At 40.5% G+C, this 17,880-nt stretch overlaps 4 protein-coding genes across 6 annotated transcripts in view; 2 read left to right on the top strand and 2 right to left on the bottom strand.

The window, feature by feature from the left end:
• Positions 1-73: 73 nt before the first annotated feature.
• On the bottom strand, positions 74-3,386 carry fbxo18 (F-box DNA helicase 1). Its single transcript, XM_061762198.1, has 4 exons — positions 3,219-3,386; positions 2,953-3,102; positions 1,653-2,062; positions 74-359 (listed from the first exon to the last, which is right to left on the bottom strand). The coding sequence occupies exons 1-4, from the start codon at positions 3,235-3,237 to the stop codon at positions 228-230; spliced, it is 711 nt and encodes a 236-aa protein (XP_061618182.1). The 5' UTR covers positions 3,238-3,386; the 3' UTR covers positions 74-227.
• Positions 3,387-4,160: 774 nt separating this feature from the next.
• Positions 4,161-7,409, bottom strand: nudt5 (nudix (nucleoside diphosphate linked moiety X)-type motif 5). The gene is made up of 10 exons (XM_061761539.1): positions 7,293-7,409; positions 7,007-7,071; positions 6,739-6,806; positions 6,594-6,646; positions 6,279-6,386; positions 5,859-5,954; positions 5,659-5,760; positions 5,398-5,406; positions 5,259-5,312; positions 4,161-4,970 (listed from the first exon to the last, which is right to left on the bottom strand). The coding sequence occupies exons 2-10, from the start codon at positions 7,061-7,063 to the stop codon at positions 4,861-4,863; spliced, it is 657 nt and encodes a 218-aa protein (XP_061617523.1). The 5' UTR covers positions 7,064-7,071; positions 7,293-7,409; the 3' UTR covers positions 4,161-4,860.
• A 458-nt stretch (positions 7,410-7,867) lies between these two features.
• On the top strand, positions 7,868-12,309 carry cdc123 (cell division cycle 123 homolog (S. cerevisiae)). Of its 2 annotated transcripts, none has more exons than XM_061761535.1 (13): positions 7,868-8,121; positions 8,325-8,396; positions 8,499-8,559; positions 8,779-8,811; positions 8,921-9,016; positions 9,117-9,223; positions 9,404-9,455; positions 9,543-9,618; positions 10,779-10,901; positions 10,988-11,016; positions 11,107-11,211; positions 11,282-11,419; positions 11,787-12,309. In XM_061761535.1, exons 1-13 carry the CDS (start codon positions 8,048-8,050, stop codon positions 11,832-11,834), a joined length of 1,014 nt encoding a protein of 337 aa, XP_061617519.1. In that variant the 5' UTR covers positions 7,868-8,047; the 3' UTR covers positions 11,835-12,309. The 2 variants fall into 2 exon arrangements, with proteins under 2 accessions (XP_061617519.1, XP_061617518.1); XM_061761534.1 differs by having other exon boundaries at positions 7,869-8,121; positions 11,784-12,309.
• camk1da (calcium/calmodulin-dependent protein kinase 1Da) overlaps positions 11,824-17,880 on the top strand; it is a 39,633-nt gene continuing 33,576 nt past the window's right edge. For both annotated transcript variants that reach the window (XM_061761531.1, XM_061761533.1), the window contains exons 1-3: positions 11,824-11,964; positions 13,156-13,224; positions 14,842-15,199. In XM_061761531.1, the coding sequence (XP_061617515.1) occupies positions 15,102-15,199 (98 nt within the window). In that variant the 5' untranslated portion in view covers positions 11,824-11,964; positions 13,156-13,224; positions 14,842-15,101. The remainder of the gene's footprint in view (positions 11,965-13,155; positions 13,225-14,841; positions 15,200-17,880) is intronic.

The following is a 17,880-nucleotide window of genomic DNA, read 5'->3' as shown; positions in this document are numbered from 1 at the left end:
TACAAGCAGCTCCTTGTGGCAGAAATGGGTTTACTGTTCTGTAATTTTACAAGAGACTTGACAGTACAATACAGTTTTTCCTTTCATTTATTCACCTCAAATCTGAAAAAAAAATTAGAATTTTCTTCAAACCAGGGCTTTTGTTTAAAACGTTCTCCATTAACAACAGCAAAGGTGCTTCATTTAAAATGATAAGCCCATTTCTGTTACAGAAAAAATAATGAATATTAATAGGGTGAGATGGGCCGGATGCAACTATCTGGAACTTCAACCATGGAAAACACGCTGTCGGTCATGAGGAGCGCGATCGGGCCCACGCGAGTCCCCACGCACCTCTTGCACAGTGACACGCCAGTCGACTGGATGGAGACAAAAGTAAGAATCGTACCTGAATAAATGTTTCCAAAAAAAATTCTTCAACATGACATCCCAAAAACATGCATACATTGGAGAGACAAAATTGCCCGTAGGTGTGACTGTGAGTGCAAATGGTTGTTTGTTTGTGCCCTGCGATTGGCTGGCAACCAGTTCAGGGTGTACCCCGCCTCCTGCCCGTTGACAGCTGGGATAGGCTCCAGCACGCCCGCGACCCTAGTGAGGAGAAGCGGCTCAGAAAATGGATGGATGGATGAAATCCAATCCATGTACATGAAATCGAACTGAGCTCTATTCAGAGAGAGAGAAAAAGGAGCCTTCGAACCACACGAACTGTATTGCAGTTTCAAGTGAAGGTGCGCTCAATTTGTTTCCCAGACGTCAAAGTTGTTCATGGGACTGATTTTAAACTCACAAATTAGTACTTTAGTGCACACATTATACCTATTTTGGTATACCTATACCTGTTAATGTTCTTTTGGTACCTGCATTACAGAAGAGATCTCAATGCTTGAATCCATTGCCTTGCTGAAGGCAGTATGGGAAGCAGAGGAGGGAAGCAATCCTCTGTAGAAAGGAGGCATAGAAAAATGAAGGATAAAAGGGAGGGAGGAAGAATGGAAGGAAAGATATAAGGAGGCAAGAAAGAATCAAATAGAAAACAAGGATGGAAGGAATAGAAGGCAGCACAGAAAAGGGAAGGGAGTGAAGAACGAAGGAAGAAAAGGGAATGAAAGAAGGGTGTATGGATGGTCTGAAAGGTAGAAAGAACGGTAGGAAAGAATGAAGGGGGAACAGATGGATGGAAGGAAGGTAGGGAGTAAGGATATAAGGTAGCACAGGTGCAAAGAAGGATGCAAGGAAGAACAAAGGAAGGAAAGAACCAAAGATGCATGAAAAGGAAGGAAAGGAGGGAGGATGGAAAGAAGCATGCAGGAAGGGAGAAGATTGAAGGAAGGAGGACAGATGAAATGTAGGATACTTGAATGGACGATGACAGGAAAGGGCTCATTGCTTTTCGGGTTTCCAACAGGTCAAGGCAGACAAACGCACAGTAAAAACCCCAAAACAGGCCTTGAGACCCTAACCTGAACTCAGAACAGTAAGCCAGGCTTGAAACCACAAGACACCCTAACTCCAAACGGTAACGTTATTGAGAAACTCTCCTTTTGATGCAAAGGAACCGTGTCAAATAATGTATTTGTAATAAGTGGATACCAACTATTGGCCCACGCGCTATTTCCAACTCAGACCAAGGCCTTTGTGGCGTGTTTCACCTTGGCATCCTCAATCATGTTGCGCCAGCGATGGCACACGAGTCCGGCGCTCCTGTACATGTCTCGAGCAGGGAGGAGGCTGAGGATCTGCCTCAGCACCTCCTCCGGGAGGTCGTCAATGTGGCCCCGAGGTTGCAGCAGCTCCTTACTGCTGCCCAGGAGCCCGTAGGTGGCATCGGGCAGGGCCTCCACCGCCGGCTCTTCGTGCACCATCTTCTCAGAGCCGTCGAACTCGTCTTCGAACATCTCGGCCGTTATTCCGTCAAAGTAGTCGATGTCCTTGTTTTCAGGCTCCTCCTCCCTCTCGAGGCCTGAGGGCAACAAGTCCTCATCGTCCTCATCCGAACTGTCCTCGTCTTGGGGTGCACGCTCTCCATGAAGTCCTTCTGTGCATGTGGAGGTGACTAATGCTGGCGTGAAATGCGAAGATTAAATGTTAGAACGAATTAGAATCAGTCCCACCAGGAATTCGCAATCACAATAATCCACACAAATTTAACCAATCAACGTCAATTTCATCCACCACAACTTCTCAGCTGGACAAAGAATCGGAGTTTTCCACAAATTCCACCAATCTTGGCTCTGCTGTTGCCCTGATTTCAGGTACAGCTCAAAAAATTGGAATATAATGAAAAAGTTTCATATATTTTGTCACTCAGCTCAGAAAGTGAAACCCATACGAAGTGGAACCTCTAAATTTGGTGCCATTTTCATTTATTTTGTATTATTATTATTTATTTTTTTAATGCGTGACTCTGCCATTCATTCCCCGGAATCGATGCCCGTTCATCCGAAGTATTTCCTAAATTGAGTAAAAACAGTTCACCACATGGCGAGTCGCATTCCTCAATGCAAGCTTTTAGTGAGTAACTCAAACCAATAACCCAGAAGTGGTATTACATATTCATTTAGATTTATTTCACAGTTTTTGTATGTAAAGCTATAGTTATTTTGTATAAAATGTATCTTTTTTTCATATTTTATGGGTCTCAAATGGATGAATCGGATCGACATTATTTTCTATGGGGAAAAAATTGCTTTGGATTTTGAAATTCGACTTTAATCTGACCTTCTAAAACAGATAATCACGAAAACCGAGATTCAACTGTATCGTAGATTAATTACACACAGAGGAGAATGTTGCGAGCCTTTATTTCCTCCGAGTTGATGATTCTGAAATGAGCGACAAAACATATGCAACATTGATTTATATTTGTATTGATTTATTTTTTAAGAGGAGCCTGCATACCAGCACGCGAGATTCAGTATGAAAGGTGTAAATGTAATGTAATGTAATTACCACATTTCCGTCTCTTAATAGTCGTCCTTGTGTTTCGTTTGGAAGGGTTGCTCCGGCTTCTGCTGATGTTTGGGGGGTTGGTGAGGGCTTCAAGGACCACTTCACTTTTTTCCAGGTCTTCTGCATTCAAATGCTTCCTCTTGGCCCTCCCTTTGAGAAAAAAAAAAAAAAAACATACAACAATCAATGAGTAACACCAAACTAAAACCTCAACCGTCATAACAAAAGCTCATCGATTTGAAAAATTCAATTACATAATTCCATACCTTTTACAGCCACCTCCATCTCTCCTTTATGTCGCTTAGCTTGTACAGTAATTTAGTATGATTATCAGGTAACAGTGAAAGGTCTGCACGCACTTATAACACAAATCAATAACGAATCGCCTCACTTTGTCAGAACGTATGTGAACTGTGCGGTCGGACAAAACGAAAGTGAAGCGAAAGAGTTGTTTTGGATGAAGTGACGTCTTCGGGAGCGGCTTGAAGATGCTTTGCTGCCCCCACGTGGAGAGAAGGTGTTACAGCATTATGGAGCACCAACCGATGGGTTGATTTAAATGTATTTTTTCCTTTGCTTTTAATTCATTGAGCTAATTCAATAATTTAATCGATTCATCGTAAGTAACACAATAAATATTAAGTATGCATTAATTTTCAATTCAATAATTGGTGAATTTACTAAAATAAATATTACATCTATAGTCTATTTAACTCTTTATTAAATAGTTCAAGTTTTTATTGTAAATAAAATAAGAGTAACATATTAGTAGTAAAAACAATTATAAATAACTTATTTATTACAATTTAATTATAAATAGCATTTAAACAAATTCTAGATTATCATTTTATAATTACATTTTAACTCATGTATGATCTGGCTCATCTGTTCATTTAAAAAAATTTAAATAAAATGTGGCCCTAGAGCACAATAATCTGCCCACCGCTTGTTTATGGACCATAAAACAAAAATGTGGAATTCGGACGGTGATTGAACGTTTTCCTTATTGACGCATTTTAATCCAATGCCCTTGCACTTGTGTTTTTGAAGGAATGTAAAACTCTGCAGTTACTGTATTAGTGGGGAGGGGAAAAAGCATTGGCAAACGTTTGACAAAACAAACCTTATTTTTAATTATTGACAGTACAGTAAAATAGTTAATAAACATGCTGTTGGCTTATATATATATAAAGAAGACTGACACCAGATCACAGGTAGTAACGTGTTTATGAAATGGTCAGCAAATTCTAGTCCCTGGGGTGAGCACAGCATCAATGTTGAGATGATGGCCTCAAAGCACACCATGGATTGTTTACCAGTAAATTTGTGTCCTTTGCATCTTACAGTGAAGTTGCAATATATAAAATGAAACCTCAGGGCCATGTACACATTAATAGATGAACTAACATTATTGTAATCCCAGAAACATTCAGTATTCATGATTAAAAACAAAAGGCCAGTTAACCACACAGCACTGAAGCAACTTTTAACATTTGGAAAAAGAGCCACCAAACCAAACCCTCAAAAGGCCTTCACCAATGAGGCTTCAATAGTGTTTGACGGGCATGTCGTACTAAGTTTCTAACAATGTTAGCGTATGTTAAGGAATGTATTGCAGTCATAAAATGGAACTTGGCACACTACTAGAATGTCGTAAAAATCTGAAAAATATGATCTTGCCATACTTCCTATGGATGTGACTATTACGTGTAATTAGACATGGAGTAAACATTCACAGACCATGAAGATGTGGGATCCAAACAATGACATCTAAGCAAATAGTTGTATCGGCTTTTTTTTTGGACTTGGAATGTCACTTTGGAGAGTTCCACATCATCACATCAGGCAGTTTAGAATGGGCTTAAGCATTTGGTCCCATGTAATTCTACTATTTCCGCTTCTGTTGTTTCACTGCTTGAGCACAGGGAGCTCCCTCGGTTTGAAAAAAGCCTGGACCATTCCCATGGCGAAAATGTAAACCTTGGCATCCACCATGATTTCTTCTTTCTTCAGCAGTTCTGCAGAATGAAACAGTCATTGGATCAGTCCACACTGCTGCAGGATGGCAGCAAAGTACTCCATAAAGTTCTTTAAATCACTTCAGTGTAGTTCCTGGCACCAAGATGCCACAGGATGGCGCCAAAGTAATACTTTCACATTAGTTAGTCAGGGCTTTGGCCTGAGCACAAAAACAGCAAATAGCTTTTCCAGCAAATAACAGGATAGCCCCCACCCCTGCAAATAGGTGAATCTATGAGGAGTGAATCCAAGGGGACCGCTGTACACAAGAAACGTAAAAATCTTACCATCTATTTTCAACTGGAATTCATCAAGAGGTAAAAGGATGACTTCCACAAATTCTGAAAAAAGAAGGTAGTTTCATTATTTACTCAGCAGGAGGAGGATTATTATTATTATTTTTTAAATATAACAGACTCAGCTTACCTCCATCACCTGAAGAGAAACACAAGAGAAATTTTTGTTTTAAACAATTTGTCTGCTATTTTGAGTCAATATCCTCATAAGAAGCATTCGCGTGATTTATAGCTATCAAACAAAGTCAAATTTGAGAAACTTGAAATATGTTGTTTTGTCTAGACTGTGCTTTGGAATTGGACAGCGCTATTGTCATGTGCTAAGTGTCACATGCGGGTATTTTTCTGAAGCGACAAGACGAAGAAAACAAAACTTCTCACGCTCCCTCACCCAGCTGCTGTGTCGGGTTGATATTTTCCATTTCATCTCCATTGATGTTGACCATGACAATCTGGGTGGTGCAGTTGGACAGGCCGGGGTCCAGACAGGTCACTGCATTAAACAACAAAAACAGCAAAATCCCTTTCTAGAGCACAGAATGTATTTGCAGCCCTCCAAGTACACCAAAGCGTGTGAATATCAAACAACACCTGGTGTCACTCCGACGACTTCGCCTTTGTAGCCCGTTTCTTCCTTCAGCTCCCTCAGCGCAGCCGTCTCAGCACTCTCACCCTCGTCAATCAAGCCTGAGCACAGAGACACACAAACGCTTTTAGAACCTTTCAACATCCATTTAACCATTACATACTGTTCGGGTCAACATGTTTTGACATCTGACAGCATCAAAAATACCGTCAGTGTCTTATTTGTTTATTTATTTATTTTTAAAACCCTGAAATTTTGACTTTCCTTCGGTGACCCAAAATACACGGAAATATTGTAAAATATTCTTTTGTACAGGTGCTGCAAAGTTTGTGTACGGACTGTGGCATTTAAGCTCGAAAATTTCATCATTTTGGATACTTTTGTTTCTAAGTAGCCAAATCGGAATGTAGTCAAAGGTTCCCAACCTGCAGGAAACTCCAGAGTGAAGTATCCCATCGGAGGGCGAAACTGCTTGACCATCACCACGCAGTCTTTGTGCAGCGTCCTCTTCAGCAGCGCGATGATGCCAACACCTGAGGGCACACCTTGTTCAAGTGGGAATTCTGTCCACTAGGTCAGTGGTTCTCAAACTGGGGTCCAGCCTGCTAAATAATTTGCAATCAATTATTTTGTATCATTTTAGAAAGTGCCTGCCAATCAAACCAACTCAACCAAATTAGCCTGGACTTAAAATGTTTGAGAACCCCTTCCTAGGTGACTGGTGCAGGGGTCAAACATACCATCGACATTTGTGTTGTTTTGCCTAGTTGTCCTCTTCACTGTCTCCCAGATCCTGGTGGACGAATACACAGTGACATGACTAAAACACAAAAAAATCCATGATCGCTTGATTCTTTGTCATGCAAGGAAACAATAGAAGCGTGCCTGGTGTTGCCAGCAGGATCCACATAGGTGGTCTTCTCCAGCTTCACCCATCTCCCTGACGCCAGGAGCTGTAACAAAAAGGCATTCCCCCCGCCACATATTTTCCGAGTGATCCAAAACGCAACTGCGTTTACATCCCACGGTATGAACTCTTATTGAGGCCAGCAATGCACTTACCTGCAGATGTGACCCACACATGTGTCGTGAATGCTCATTTGCAATTCGTGTGGAGTCATTTTAATACTTTTGTCAAGTTACTAAAACGTACCTCTTCTTTCACGACGTGTGGCGCTGTCGTCTCCTTGGAATCCTCCGTGTGGTTCATTGTATTTTCTGAAAAATGAACAATTCAAACCACCATTTTGATTAAGCTTTTGGACTTTTCTGTTCAGTAGATGCTCAATGAGCTGAAGACTAAAAATACAATCAAATAACTTAGTTGTGTGGACATATAATGGTGTCTAGTCACTGTACGCAGCAAAATAAGTTTCCAGCGTGTCAATTTCGAACTTCAAACAGTCATGTGAATTGGGAAATGTGTAAACTTGACTCACGTGAAACCGAGCCCAAGGGTTACTGGAGAGAATGACGTAGGGAAAGCGCTCGTTCTGTTAGTACTTCCGGGTACCGACAACGTCACCCGAATCCCAAATCCAGTCAGGTCAAATAAGCTTATTCATAAATGGTAGACAGTGTAATGTTTAAATAGTTCAATTTTAGCGTGGTCAGAATCAAAAATAAAAATTGCGATTAATTTGGTATAATTGTAGTAGTGTGCTTTAAATTAAACTAACTGTACTGCATTGAAGCGGAGCTTGATACCAAAGACGTTCTATGAGAAGATTACTGTATTGTTCGTCTGTATGATTACAGAAAAATCCAAACTATTAACCGTAAACCTTTTCATAAACTAATCTTCCACGTATCTAATCGCTATGATTAATTACTTACTTTAAACAGTGCAGTTCTCCTGTACAAACAACGACCGTTCAGTAAGTACAGTATAAGGAATTTGATGACTACGATGCAAGTGGCATCTTTGTAGGTGAACATCTCTGAAGCTGTGTTCCTCTTAAAATGGCTCCCCAGTACAGTTCAAAACATTCGACCGTTGTAGTTGCAATGAAGTACTTTTTTGTCACCAGAATTTTTAAAATACTCAAAGAGTGCAAATAATTAAGAATTGGTGGATTTAGATGTGTTATAATTAGGGATGACCTTTTATTTTCTATAGGAAACGATAAAGGGTACTCACGAAGTGTTCGGAAGATAGTTACTGACGGACACTTTCGCTACGGGAAGTTGCAGCATGAAGAAGGAGCAAGTTGCACACTGTCAATTTTCCGTCTGGTACCCGATATTTAAGCAACATACAATTAAAAGGTAACAAGCCCATTATTTATGTACATACGTCCTTATTTCTATTATCCTTTCAGTTGACCGTAGCCAACTGTCGGTTCCAGATATCTCTCTTTTTAGTGTTGTTACTAGTCTATGCCATTTTATCAAATCTTGCTGCCATTTTCCACTGTCATTCACTTCCTTATTCTATTAGTTTTGTTGCTAATTATGTATTTATTTTGTAGTCTGATTCTTCCTCTGCCTCAGAATGTAATAGAATATTTACTGGACGACGGGACACTGGTAGTCTCTGGGAGGTACGTAGCCCTACATAAACACTTAAAACAATCAAGCAGAAATGATTGTTTTATTTTGATAAGATGGCTTCTTTTTTGCATTTTTTTCCCCCCTCCTACAAGTGATCACATTGCACAGCAGACACACATTAACAACGACTCGGATGCAGAGGAAGACATTCAGGTAAGGAAAATGGGCATTTAAATCGATAATGGTGGTAATAATTACACCAAACTTTGAAAAAGTCAGTTGGTGTTGCGAACTTAGCGATTTGCTTGCTATATTTGGTGCCCTGTGATCCCTCTGATTTCTGATTTTAAGCCCTACTAAAATGTTTTGTGTCTGTGGATTTTTGATGTTTTGATCCAGCACCTTTCTAACACTTTTCTTCCTTCCCCGTAGTGGTCAGATGATGAAACAACCACCACGGTCACAGTAAGCAACTAAACCCTGATTTTACATGCATTTTTATTATGGGAAGTAGAGCTGCCCTCTTTTGTGGTACGTTTCTCCACGTCATGATCCCCGCGCATGTCTCCACCAGGCTCCCGAGTTCCCAGAATTCACTGTCAAAGTGCTGGAGGCTGTAAATGCTCTGGGTGGTCGTGTTTTCCCCAAACTCAACTGGAGCTCTCCAAGGGTAAAAACAATACAGAACATTCTGATAAAGATAGAAGAGCATTTTTTTTTTTAAATGTAAGAATGACTGTGCCAATTATTATATTGTGTGTTTATTGTAGGACGCGAACTGGATTGCACTGAACAGCTCCCTTCAGTGTCAGAGTCTAAGCGAAATATTTCTCCTCTTCAAAAGCTCGGATTTCATCACCCACGACCTCACACAGCCGTAAGTCATTAATAATACATAAGCCTTAACTTTTAAATAGACCTTCAATGTTGTACTACACTGTATGTCTCATTCTTCCTCTCAGTCGTCGTATAATCTGATCATTTTTTGGCTGTCACGCTGTATTATAATCGGACTAGAACATTATTATTTTTTTAAATCATTCTTATTTTTGTGCAGATTCCTTCGTTGCAATGACCAGGATTCCCCTGATCCTGACATCAATTATGAGGTATTTAAAAAAGTAGTATGGTTGAATGAAATAAAGTAGTCTGCGTTTTGTTTGTTAAATGCACAGTGTATTCTCCTCTCTCCTCAGATGGTCCTGAGAAAGTGGAGCGAGCTCATCCCCGGCGGAGAGTTCCGTTGCTTTGTTAAGGAAAATAAACTGATTGGTAAGACCGATTATCACACACGTTGCTTCTTCTCGCAGTATTATACATATCTCATAATACATATACTTTGCATTTTCCGTTTTATTTTCCATTGAACACATAAGATTAGAGACTAATTTCTCCCCCCTCAATATCATGTAGTAATACATTTGGTTTATAAATTATCTTTGACTTAAAATATATTCTCAAAGTGCTGCAGAGATAATAGCAGTTCAACCAGAAATCAACAATAAAACAATTAGATCTAAAAAGAGAAGGAAAATCAATTGCTAAAAAGCTTGTTTCAAAAGGAAGTGTTGTCATTTTTTTGTTTTGTTTTGTTAGCAAATGGTGCTATAAAACCTTAAGAAAAGACCCAACCATTCTCTTCCCTGGACTGGTCTCCAGTCAATCACAGGGCATATCAAAAACCATTTTTATTTTTATTTTTATTATTTTTTTACACACACACCGCTTATCCTCACTCGGGATGCGGGTATACTGGAGCCTATCCCAGCAAACTGCGGGGAGGAGGCGGGCTACACCCTGAAGCAGCCAATCGCAGGGCACATATAAACAAACAACCATTCACACTCACGTTCATACCTACGGACAATTTAGAGTCTTCAGTTAACCTACCGTGCATGTTTTTGGGAGGAAACCCCTGCAGGCACAGGGAGAATATGAAAACTCCACACAGGCGAGATTTGAACTCAGGTCCTCAGAACTGTGAGGCGGATGTGCTAACCAGTCGTCCACTGTTCCGCCTATCAAAAACATACATAATACATATGTAATTTTGTTTATTTGTTATTGAATTTGGATTTGGACATTTGGTCACACCACCTAAAAAAATATTTGTTTAGTACATATGTGTGTATTTATTTCCTTATTGTTATATTTTATCAAAAATGTTCCTGTGTAGGAATGGTCAAAACACAATTGACGCATATATATTTTTTTGTATTTATTTGGGATGTAATTTTGGATGTGGACAAAAAAATACATTCATATAGTATGTAGTACTTTCATTCATTTTGAACCTGAACAAATGGACAAAAACACACAGAGAATTTTTGTTATTGTTGTATGTTTTTATTTAATCTTTAACGTGTTTGTGTCGACATGTTTTCAATATTGCATTTCCTTGAGTTTTTCTTTGTTTCCGTGTGTGTTGCCAGCAATCAGCCAAAGAGACTACACTCAGTATTATCCACACATGTTGAAGCAGGAGGAGTCCATCGTTAATGCCATCCACCACTTCTTTAGCCAGCACATCCAGTATAACTTCCTGGATGAGGACTGTAAGTATATACGGTATTTGTATGTCTTACCAATTTTTTTATTTAATATCAGATTTGATGAATATATTAACTTGTCTGTTTTATAGTTGTGTTGGATGTCTACAGAGATAGCCAGGTAAGCATAAGGGTATTTGTGACAAGGTAAGACGAAAGGAGACTTATGTTGATTTTCGTTTTTGCTCATTTATTGTATGGCCTTTGCAAGGGGAGGGTGTGGCTCATTGATCTGAACCCATTCGGCGAGGTCACTGACTCACTTTTGTTCACCTGGGAGGAGCTGACATCCGGTGGGGAAATCACCCAGCAGCAGGTGAGCCAGGATTTCCGTACCGTGATCCCGATTGGCGATCGCCATACAAACGGGCTGACTTGTGTCTCAGGACGGCCCGGCTTTCCGCTACACCACCAGTGAGGTGACGGTGCAGCCCAGTCCCTGCCTGAGCTACCGAATCCCACGCGACTTTGTGGACCTTTCCACTGGGGAGGACGCTTACAAGCTCATCGATTTCCTCAAGTTGGTGAGTGGATTTTTCGATGGAAAGCTCTATGAAAGAGCAGCACACTGAAAAAAACATCCTATAACTTACAGAACTTTACATAATCTTTCTCTAACCTTTTAACGGTGCACCCCCTGTTCATAGACAGAAAAGAAGGACTTTTAATTTAACAATTTGTAATCATGAAACATGGGGGGGGGGGGATCACACATCCCAACTACTGGTGCACCTCATGCACATAGCACATGCACATAGCAATGCTCTCGACTTGTCTTTTTGTGTATAGTATCAGGCATTTGAACAAATGTCAAAATTGTTTCTTATGGTTCTTATTGTGATTGTTGTTTGCAGTGGTTTAGTAAACAAATGACTATTTCTAACCCAGCAGCAGAAAAGCCAGCAGGAGGATGAAGAAGAGGAGGAGGCGCCAGAGTGAAGCCGCCGGCGGAGCTAAACTTAACTCCATGTTCCCTGCATGAAGTGATTCGACCACGCTCCCTGTCATGTGTCACGAAGAACTCATCGTTGAATTTCAAGTGACATAAGAGAGAATTATGATGATTACGGTAGAGAACGTGTCTGTTCTTTTCATCTTAAATGGCGTCTGTGTTTTTGTAACGCACAAACACAGCATGTGTGCACCAGTGTGTTGTAAGTCTTTAACAAACTTCTTTATTTACCACTAAAGCTCTTGATCGCCCAGTCACCTTTAATGCTCCTTTGCCGCCGTTCTCCCGTTCGTCCCAGCCAATTTAGTCTGAGCACTCCCGATACACTCGTTGCCTTGATCCTTGAGGCATCCCCTTTTTTTTTAATTGTTTTTTTTTATTTTATGTGTGCAGCTTTCCCATCATGTATCTCTGTAGACCGTGGCCCTACTGAAACCCATTAAACTTCTTGTCATATATCGAGCGAGCTGTCACGTGTGGTGGATGCTGCCAAACTGGCACATTAGGAATTGATTGTGCTTTTTACGTAACGGCTCCAATTACGCCACGAGCTAAATGAGCTCCAAGCGGCCCTCTTCAATTTGTGTTGTGTAGTGTGTGCTCGAGTGTGTAAAATACACCACCACCCCACCCACCACCCACTTCCGCCCCCTCAGCTGGAATGAAATAGCAATTATAGGAGTGTAGAAAAAGCTGGCGAGGTGGGAGTTAGAGTTAAAGGCCCAGAGTGTGGAGAATGCTGCCGGTTTTTCATCATCATGAGCAGCAGGCAGACATACGGCTGCAGTGCCCTGCTTTGACCTGTCGGTTGGTTGTTTAATAATGAACAGCAGTGATAATGTCTGTGAAAGTGTTTATTTTTTTGTTGAGTTGCGAAGGAAAGCTACTCAATACAAATATGATCAGACATTGTTCCCAAAACAATTTAATATTTCAAACTCATTTTAAAGGATTAGCCATGAAAATAAATGGCTTACAGATTATTTGATTTTGGGGAAACAAAAAAAGTTCACATGCACAGACTGCAAAGGCTTAGTAACTTCCACTAACAACCCGGGCTAAACTTGGCTTCTTCCCAAAATGCTCGTCTCTCGCTGGAGATCTATCACTTCAGCATCCCTCTTTGACACCAATTCTTATCGAGACAAAGCTTTAGCGCCATCTTGTGGCATCTCAAAAGAGTGTCATAAAGCACAAAATCGGCATATAGGTTTTGAGTTTTTCAGCGCATAGCTTGGGAAAAAAAAAACATGCATCATGACGTGAAGATTACTGTATTGATTTTATTTTCTACATTAATTCCAACAGTACCCATTAAGGTCCACTAGGTGACAGTATCGCCGTGCAAGAACCTTCCGGTCTGTGGCATTGTGAGGGGTGAGTACTTTTCCTAGTTGTATTCTCTAGTGCAGTTGTTCCGACACCAAGTGCCACCATAATGACCAACATTATGAATACAGTAACGTAGTAGGCCTAAGTGTTCCTTTTTTTGTTTTTAATGGTTTATTCTATAAAGTACATTTATTACTGAGCCACTCACATTATCCAGTTTGAATTTTACGCTGTGTTTAAGTGTAGGAAATGAAACTACTTAGATTTGAGTCAATAAAAAAATTATAGCACATAAAAGTTGAATAACAATTGTACTTACACATACAAACAACATTAAATGTACTTAAAAGTTGCATACAGTTAAGCTGTAAATGTACTGTACGTGGTAAAGGTCTATTCTCCAATAGAGAACAATTTGCTGACTCAGTCCAAAGGGGGCGCAGGGCGGGAGGGGGTTAGGACTCGGAGGCAGAGGTGTTTTCCTAAACTGCAGCTGAGAGAAAGGGCTGCAGTGCTTTGCAGCCAGAATACTCATGAGCAGCCAGGGCTGCACCTCACCACCACCACCACCACCACCTTCACTGCCTGTGTCCATGCAACTATTAAGGCCAGTGTCTGCGTGTTGTCGTCGTCGTACAGCCTGAGATGACCTCTACATCTGTCAGACTGTGAGGATCAGAGCTCCCCCGTAGTGTGCAAACAGCAATCTAGTAATGTAGGTGGGACTATGCTGACCCAAATGACAATGTTTGCTATTGTATTGTAGCGCATTACTAACACCGGAAAGGCACTGACAGCTTTTCAATTAATCTCCAGGTGACAGTATTTCTTACGTCAAGTGTGATAGAGGCACTGAGGTAAATACAGGAAATTGCAGGGACTTGCCTTCAAAATAAGAGCCACAGGAGGAAAAAAAAGCACGTGATTTACTCTCCGGCAGGCAACATTTTCTTGCTCAAAGGCATATTTAACTTTCAAGCATACAGAGGGCCCAAGTCGTTTGTAGATGAGGGGAAAAACAATTTAAAGGTGTCAAATAAAATAATGTTTTGTAATTTTCTATTTGTGTTTCTAATGCGCTTAATTCATTACACATTTATTCAATACAACAAAAACATTAATCCACATGTAAAATGGTTTATTTTGCGATTATTTAACCCTTAAATACTGTTGGTGTCAAATTTGACCCATTTGACAGTAATAGGAATGCCCCAAATGTCATTCTTTCACCCTGTAATTTGATAACCTTTCCTAAAGTGAGCCAAAACACACAACAATGTCATTTTTTGATACAAGTGCTCCAAAGTTTGTGTACAATGAGGCTGTTCCCGGTCAAATTTGAGGAGGAGTTTGAAACAGTAAAATAGCATCAGAATGATCATGTATAAATAGGACATCAAATTGTTTGATAGTAGATGTTTTCATCCCAATATGAGTGGTGTATTAAAAAAATACACTTTCCCTGTACTCTGAATCATTGATTAAGAATTAATCATCCATTTATTAATGTCATACAAGCTATTAATACATTTGGAAAAGCTCTGCAGTTGATAATGTGATGATAGACTATACTATCTGTGTGGAAAACGAACAACATTGTAATGGTTACCACATTTCAGGTTCATAATCCCCCCCCCCCCCGATTTTGCTCTTATTTTTCAGGTCATGGCAGGAAGTGGAAGCTCATCCGGATATTTGACTGCCGGGAGGAGGGAGGCAGGAGAGAGAGCGAGATGCAGAGAGGGAGGAGCGTGCACACGGCAACCTGCTGGAGGGCTCACATGGTCCTGCCGCAGCTGAGCTCTCACTACCGGGACAGCCCTCGCTGAACTCGGAAGCCTCATCTATTGTTGTTTACATTTTCATCTTTTCTTTCCCTGTATCCCTCCTTCCCCCTCCAGCCCCCAGTGTTTAGCAGCGCCATGGCTCGGGAGAACGGAGACACCAGCGGGGGAGAGACGTGGAAGAAGCAGGTCGACGACATTAAGATGATGTTTGATTTGAAGGAAGTGCTCGGGACGTGAGTAGAACCAACTTTGACCGCCCTTGACATTCCGCGAGCATCCGTGCTAGTGTCCTAACAAAGTGACTTTGCAGTGACATCATTGCACTTTTGCACTGGACCGTCAAATATTCGCATTTAGGATGATTGTCTACAGCTGGGGAGGCCTGATAGCTGAAATTAATTACTGTCACATCTCTAATATGAATGATTTTTCATTGACATCTTTGCAATCATATCTTATTTACATTAGAACAATATATTTCAGTATATTTATGATAATAATATAATTATAAGGGGTCTGACAATATGATATGGCTACGGTACAAATATTCTTGTTTAGGGCGATTAATTTGGATGATGTTTAAAGTTCATTGTGTATTACATGGTACTGTAGTGTATTGTAATTCCTCTACAAAGTTTAGTCGTGTATCCTTTGTGTAAACACGTTTCTGTTAGTTCATGTTTTCCAGGTCATATTGACTACTGTAAAAAGAAAAGAAAAAAGGCTCATAAAAACAAAGCTAGTTTGGCCCAAGACATTTGCACAGTACCGTATGTCTTGACAACACAACAACAGATGGTTCTAAATGTAATTGCATAGCGGCAATGAGCACAATTGACCACTTGCATTCGTTGCGATTGTTTGAACATTTCATTTGTCAGTGAATAATACAGTAATCTGAATGACAAAATTCACTAATAAACATATAGGTCTTCTATATTTCCAGTGCCAAAACATGCAGAACAAAAGCTTTAATGTAGCCTTTTAAAAATGTGCACCAGTGTTTGTACATGTACAGTCATGACCTGCTGTTCACACATTATCTTTTTGGCACATTCGTCACTATTCCTTGAAGGAGGCCTTCTTGTTGATGACAGCAAGGTTTTAACAGACTGAAGAAAGACGCTCTCTCCCAGCACTAGCGACAGTTTTGTTGTCGCACTTACACGTTTTTTTCCCCCACTTGAATTGACGCTCTTGTGTCTTGAGAGGGATGTTTCTCTCCTCTTCGTCGTCTACCTCCTTTTCCATGCCTCCAGACTCCCCGTAATCCCGACTGACCCTGTCGCAGTCTGATTTCAAAAGAAATAAATCAATCAAAATTCCCCCCCCCTGCGACTGGTTTGGATGGCATCCTGCAGGAGGCAGCTGCAGATTGGGATTAACAGTGTTGGGATTTAGAGGGACTTCATCCTGAATAGAAGACAAAGGTTTGGGCGGGTTGTGTAATGAGGCTTGACTTGAGCTGTTAAAAAAGCTGAAATGGAAACCAGATTTAAAAAACAGTAAACATTAGACATTGTGTTGACTGGATACGGATTGGAACAGGGTCCAGTATCCAAATAGCCTCTGCTGTAGCCACACATTAACCAAAAGTGCTGATAGATTTTGATGCATCAGCAAAATCGAGGAAGGGGGTGGCAAACAAGAAGTCATGAAGCAGTGATTTTTGATTAGCGACACAAATGAGTTCTTATCCCAAAGGTGCCAGTCCATTGGATGACCGGTAATGGCAAATAAGTATAACAATTCATTGTGACAAGCCGCTCGTGCTCATGTGCTTTCTTTGATGAGCTTTTCCTGTGAATTAAACTAGACAGGATGTGAAGTTGCCCATCTATCCCATCATGCTTGACTCCCCTCACTGGGTCACACTGCCCTTGACATAATGAGTGCTTCCGCGCATGTCACCTATGAAGTCTGCTACGGGACTATACTGAAATATTTAGTTAGTCTAGTTGCTAACCAAGTACAGTGATATCTTGATTTACAAGTTTAATTTGTTCGGTGACCAAGCTCATAACCCGCTTTACTCATACAGTGGACCCCCGCTTTTTTTCGTGGGGGCCTGACCGAATCTCTGAGTAACTGAGCCACATTATAATTATGTCGAAAACATTTTTGTTTTTGTTTTTTTTAACCCTCAAAATTCTTGAATAAGCTGGGAAATACCACCAATAAACATTATTCAGTAAAACTGGGGGCTGGTTCCTCAGTTCCCAAAAAACCTTTGAAAATAAAAAAAAAATCCGCAAGTAGGTGAATCCGTGTGTGCCAAACTGCGAATATGATGGGGGCCTCTGTATATCAAATACATTTTCCTCATTAAAATGTAATGAAATGCCACTTATCCGTTGCAGCCACCCCCAATAACACCACAATTATTTTGTAATGTATATTTGATAAAGAAAAAAATTGTAAAATATAAATATACCAACACAATATAACAATAAAAAAATGGGAATGAATTAACTTATTTCTTAATGTGTAAGCTGAAAATCACACACACACAGACACACACACACTTCACTGGAGAGGCGGTGTATCTGAATCTCACTCGTAATTAAAATTTTTGTTTGCTGTACAAAGCAAAAAAAAAATGACCAAACGATGAAAAATGTGTAAGTCGCTACTGGTAAGTCAAGGTACCATTGTGTTCGCTTCTGCTTCTTTGTAATATGGTTAGGGTTAGGGTTAGCACAAGGCTCATTTGGAGTGTCACCTTACCCCTGTGGGTGTGTATGCCGCTGTGACGTTCACTCCTCAATAATTCAATACTCGCGGGGTCTTGTGTTTTTTGTGTCTCATCTGTACCGCTCAGCAGGAGGTGAGAGAGGAGGTCAGGGGTCTTTCAGTTTGGCTGGGTTTTCCTAAATTTTATGTGGATGACAAGGAAAGGGAAGGAAGGCAACCC

This window comes from Phyllopteryx taeniolatus, chromosome 22 (genome assembly GCF_024500385.1).
Source record: "Phyllopteryx taeniolatus isolate TA_2022b chromosome 22, UOR_Ptae_1.2, whole genome shotgun sequence".
Taxonomy (NCBI): Eukaryota; Metazoa; Chordata; class Actinopteri; order Syngnathiformes; family Syngnathidae; genus Phyllopteryx; species Phyllopteryx taeniolatus.
Note: the sequence above shows the minus strand (reverse complement) of the source record. Positions and strands in the feature narration are given on the sequence as shown.

What these genes read in the sequence shown, in the direction of transcription:
- fbxo18 (XM_061762198.1), bottom strand. An exon ending in TATTAAGAGACGGAAATGTG is followed by an intron (nt 2,063 to 2,952) that starts GTAATTACATTA and finishes ATTTCACGCCAG; the next exon opens with CATTAGTCACCTCCACATGC. An exon ending in ACATGATTGAGGATGCCAAG is followed by an intron (nt 360 to 1,652) that starts GTGAAACACGCC and finishes GTCTCCATCCAG; the next exon opens with TCGACTGGCGTGTCACTGTG.
- nudt5 (XM_061761539.1), bottom strand. Translation starts at nt 7,063, where the DNA reads ATGAACCACACGGAGGATTCCAAGGAGACGACAGCGCCACACGTCGTG. An exon ending in AAACAACACAAATGTCGATG is followed by an intron (nt 6,387 to 6,593) that starts GTATGTTTGACC and finishes GTGTGCCCTCAG; the next exon opens with GTGTTGGCATCATCGCGCTG. An exon ending in AGTCGTCGGAGTGACACCAG is followed by an intron (nt 5,761 to 5,858) that starts GTGTTGTTTGAT and finishes TGTTTAATGCAG; the next exon opens with TGACCTGTCTGGACCCCGGC.
- cdc123 (XM_061761534.1), top strand. Translation starts at nt 8,048, where the DNA reads ATGAAGAAGGAGCAAGTTGCACACTGTCAATTTTCCGTCTGGTACCCG. An exon ending in ATGCAGAGGAAGACATTCAG is followed by an intron (nt 8,560 to 8,778) that starts GTAAGGAAAATG and finishes CCTTCCCCGTAG; the next exon opens with TGGTCAGATGATGAAACAAC. An exon ending in ATCCTGACATCAATTATGAG is followed by an intron (nt 9,456 to 9,542) that starts GTATTTAAAAAA and finishes CTCTCTCCTCAG; the next exon opens with ATGGTCCTGAGAAAGTGGAG.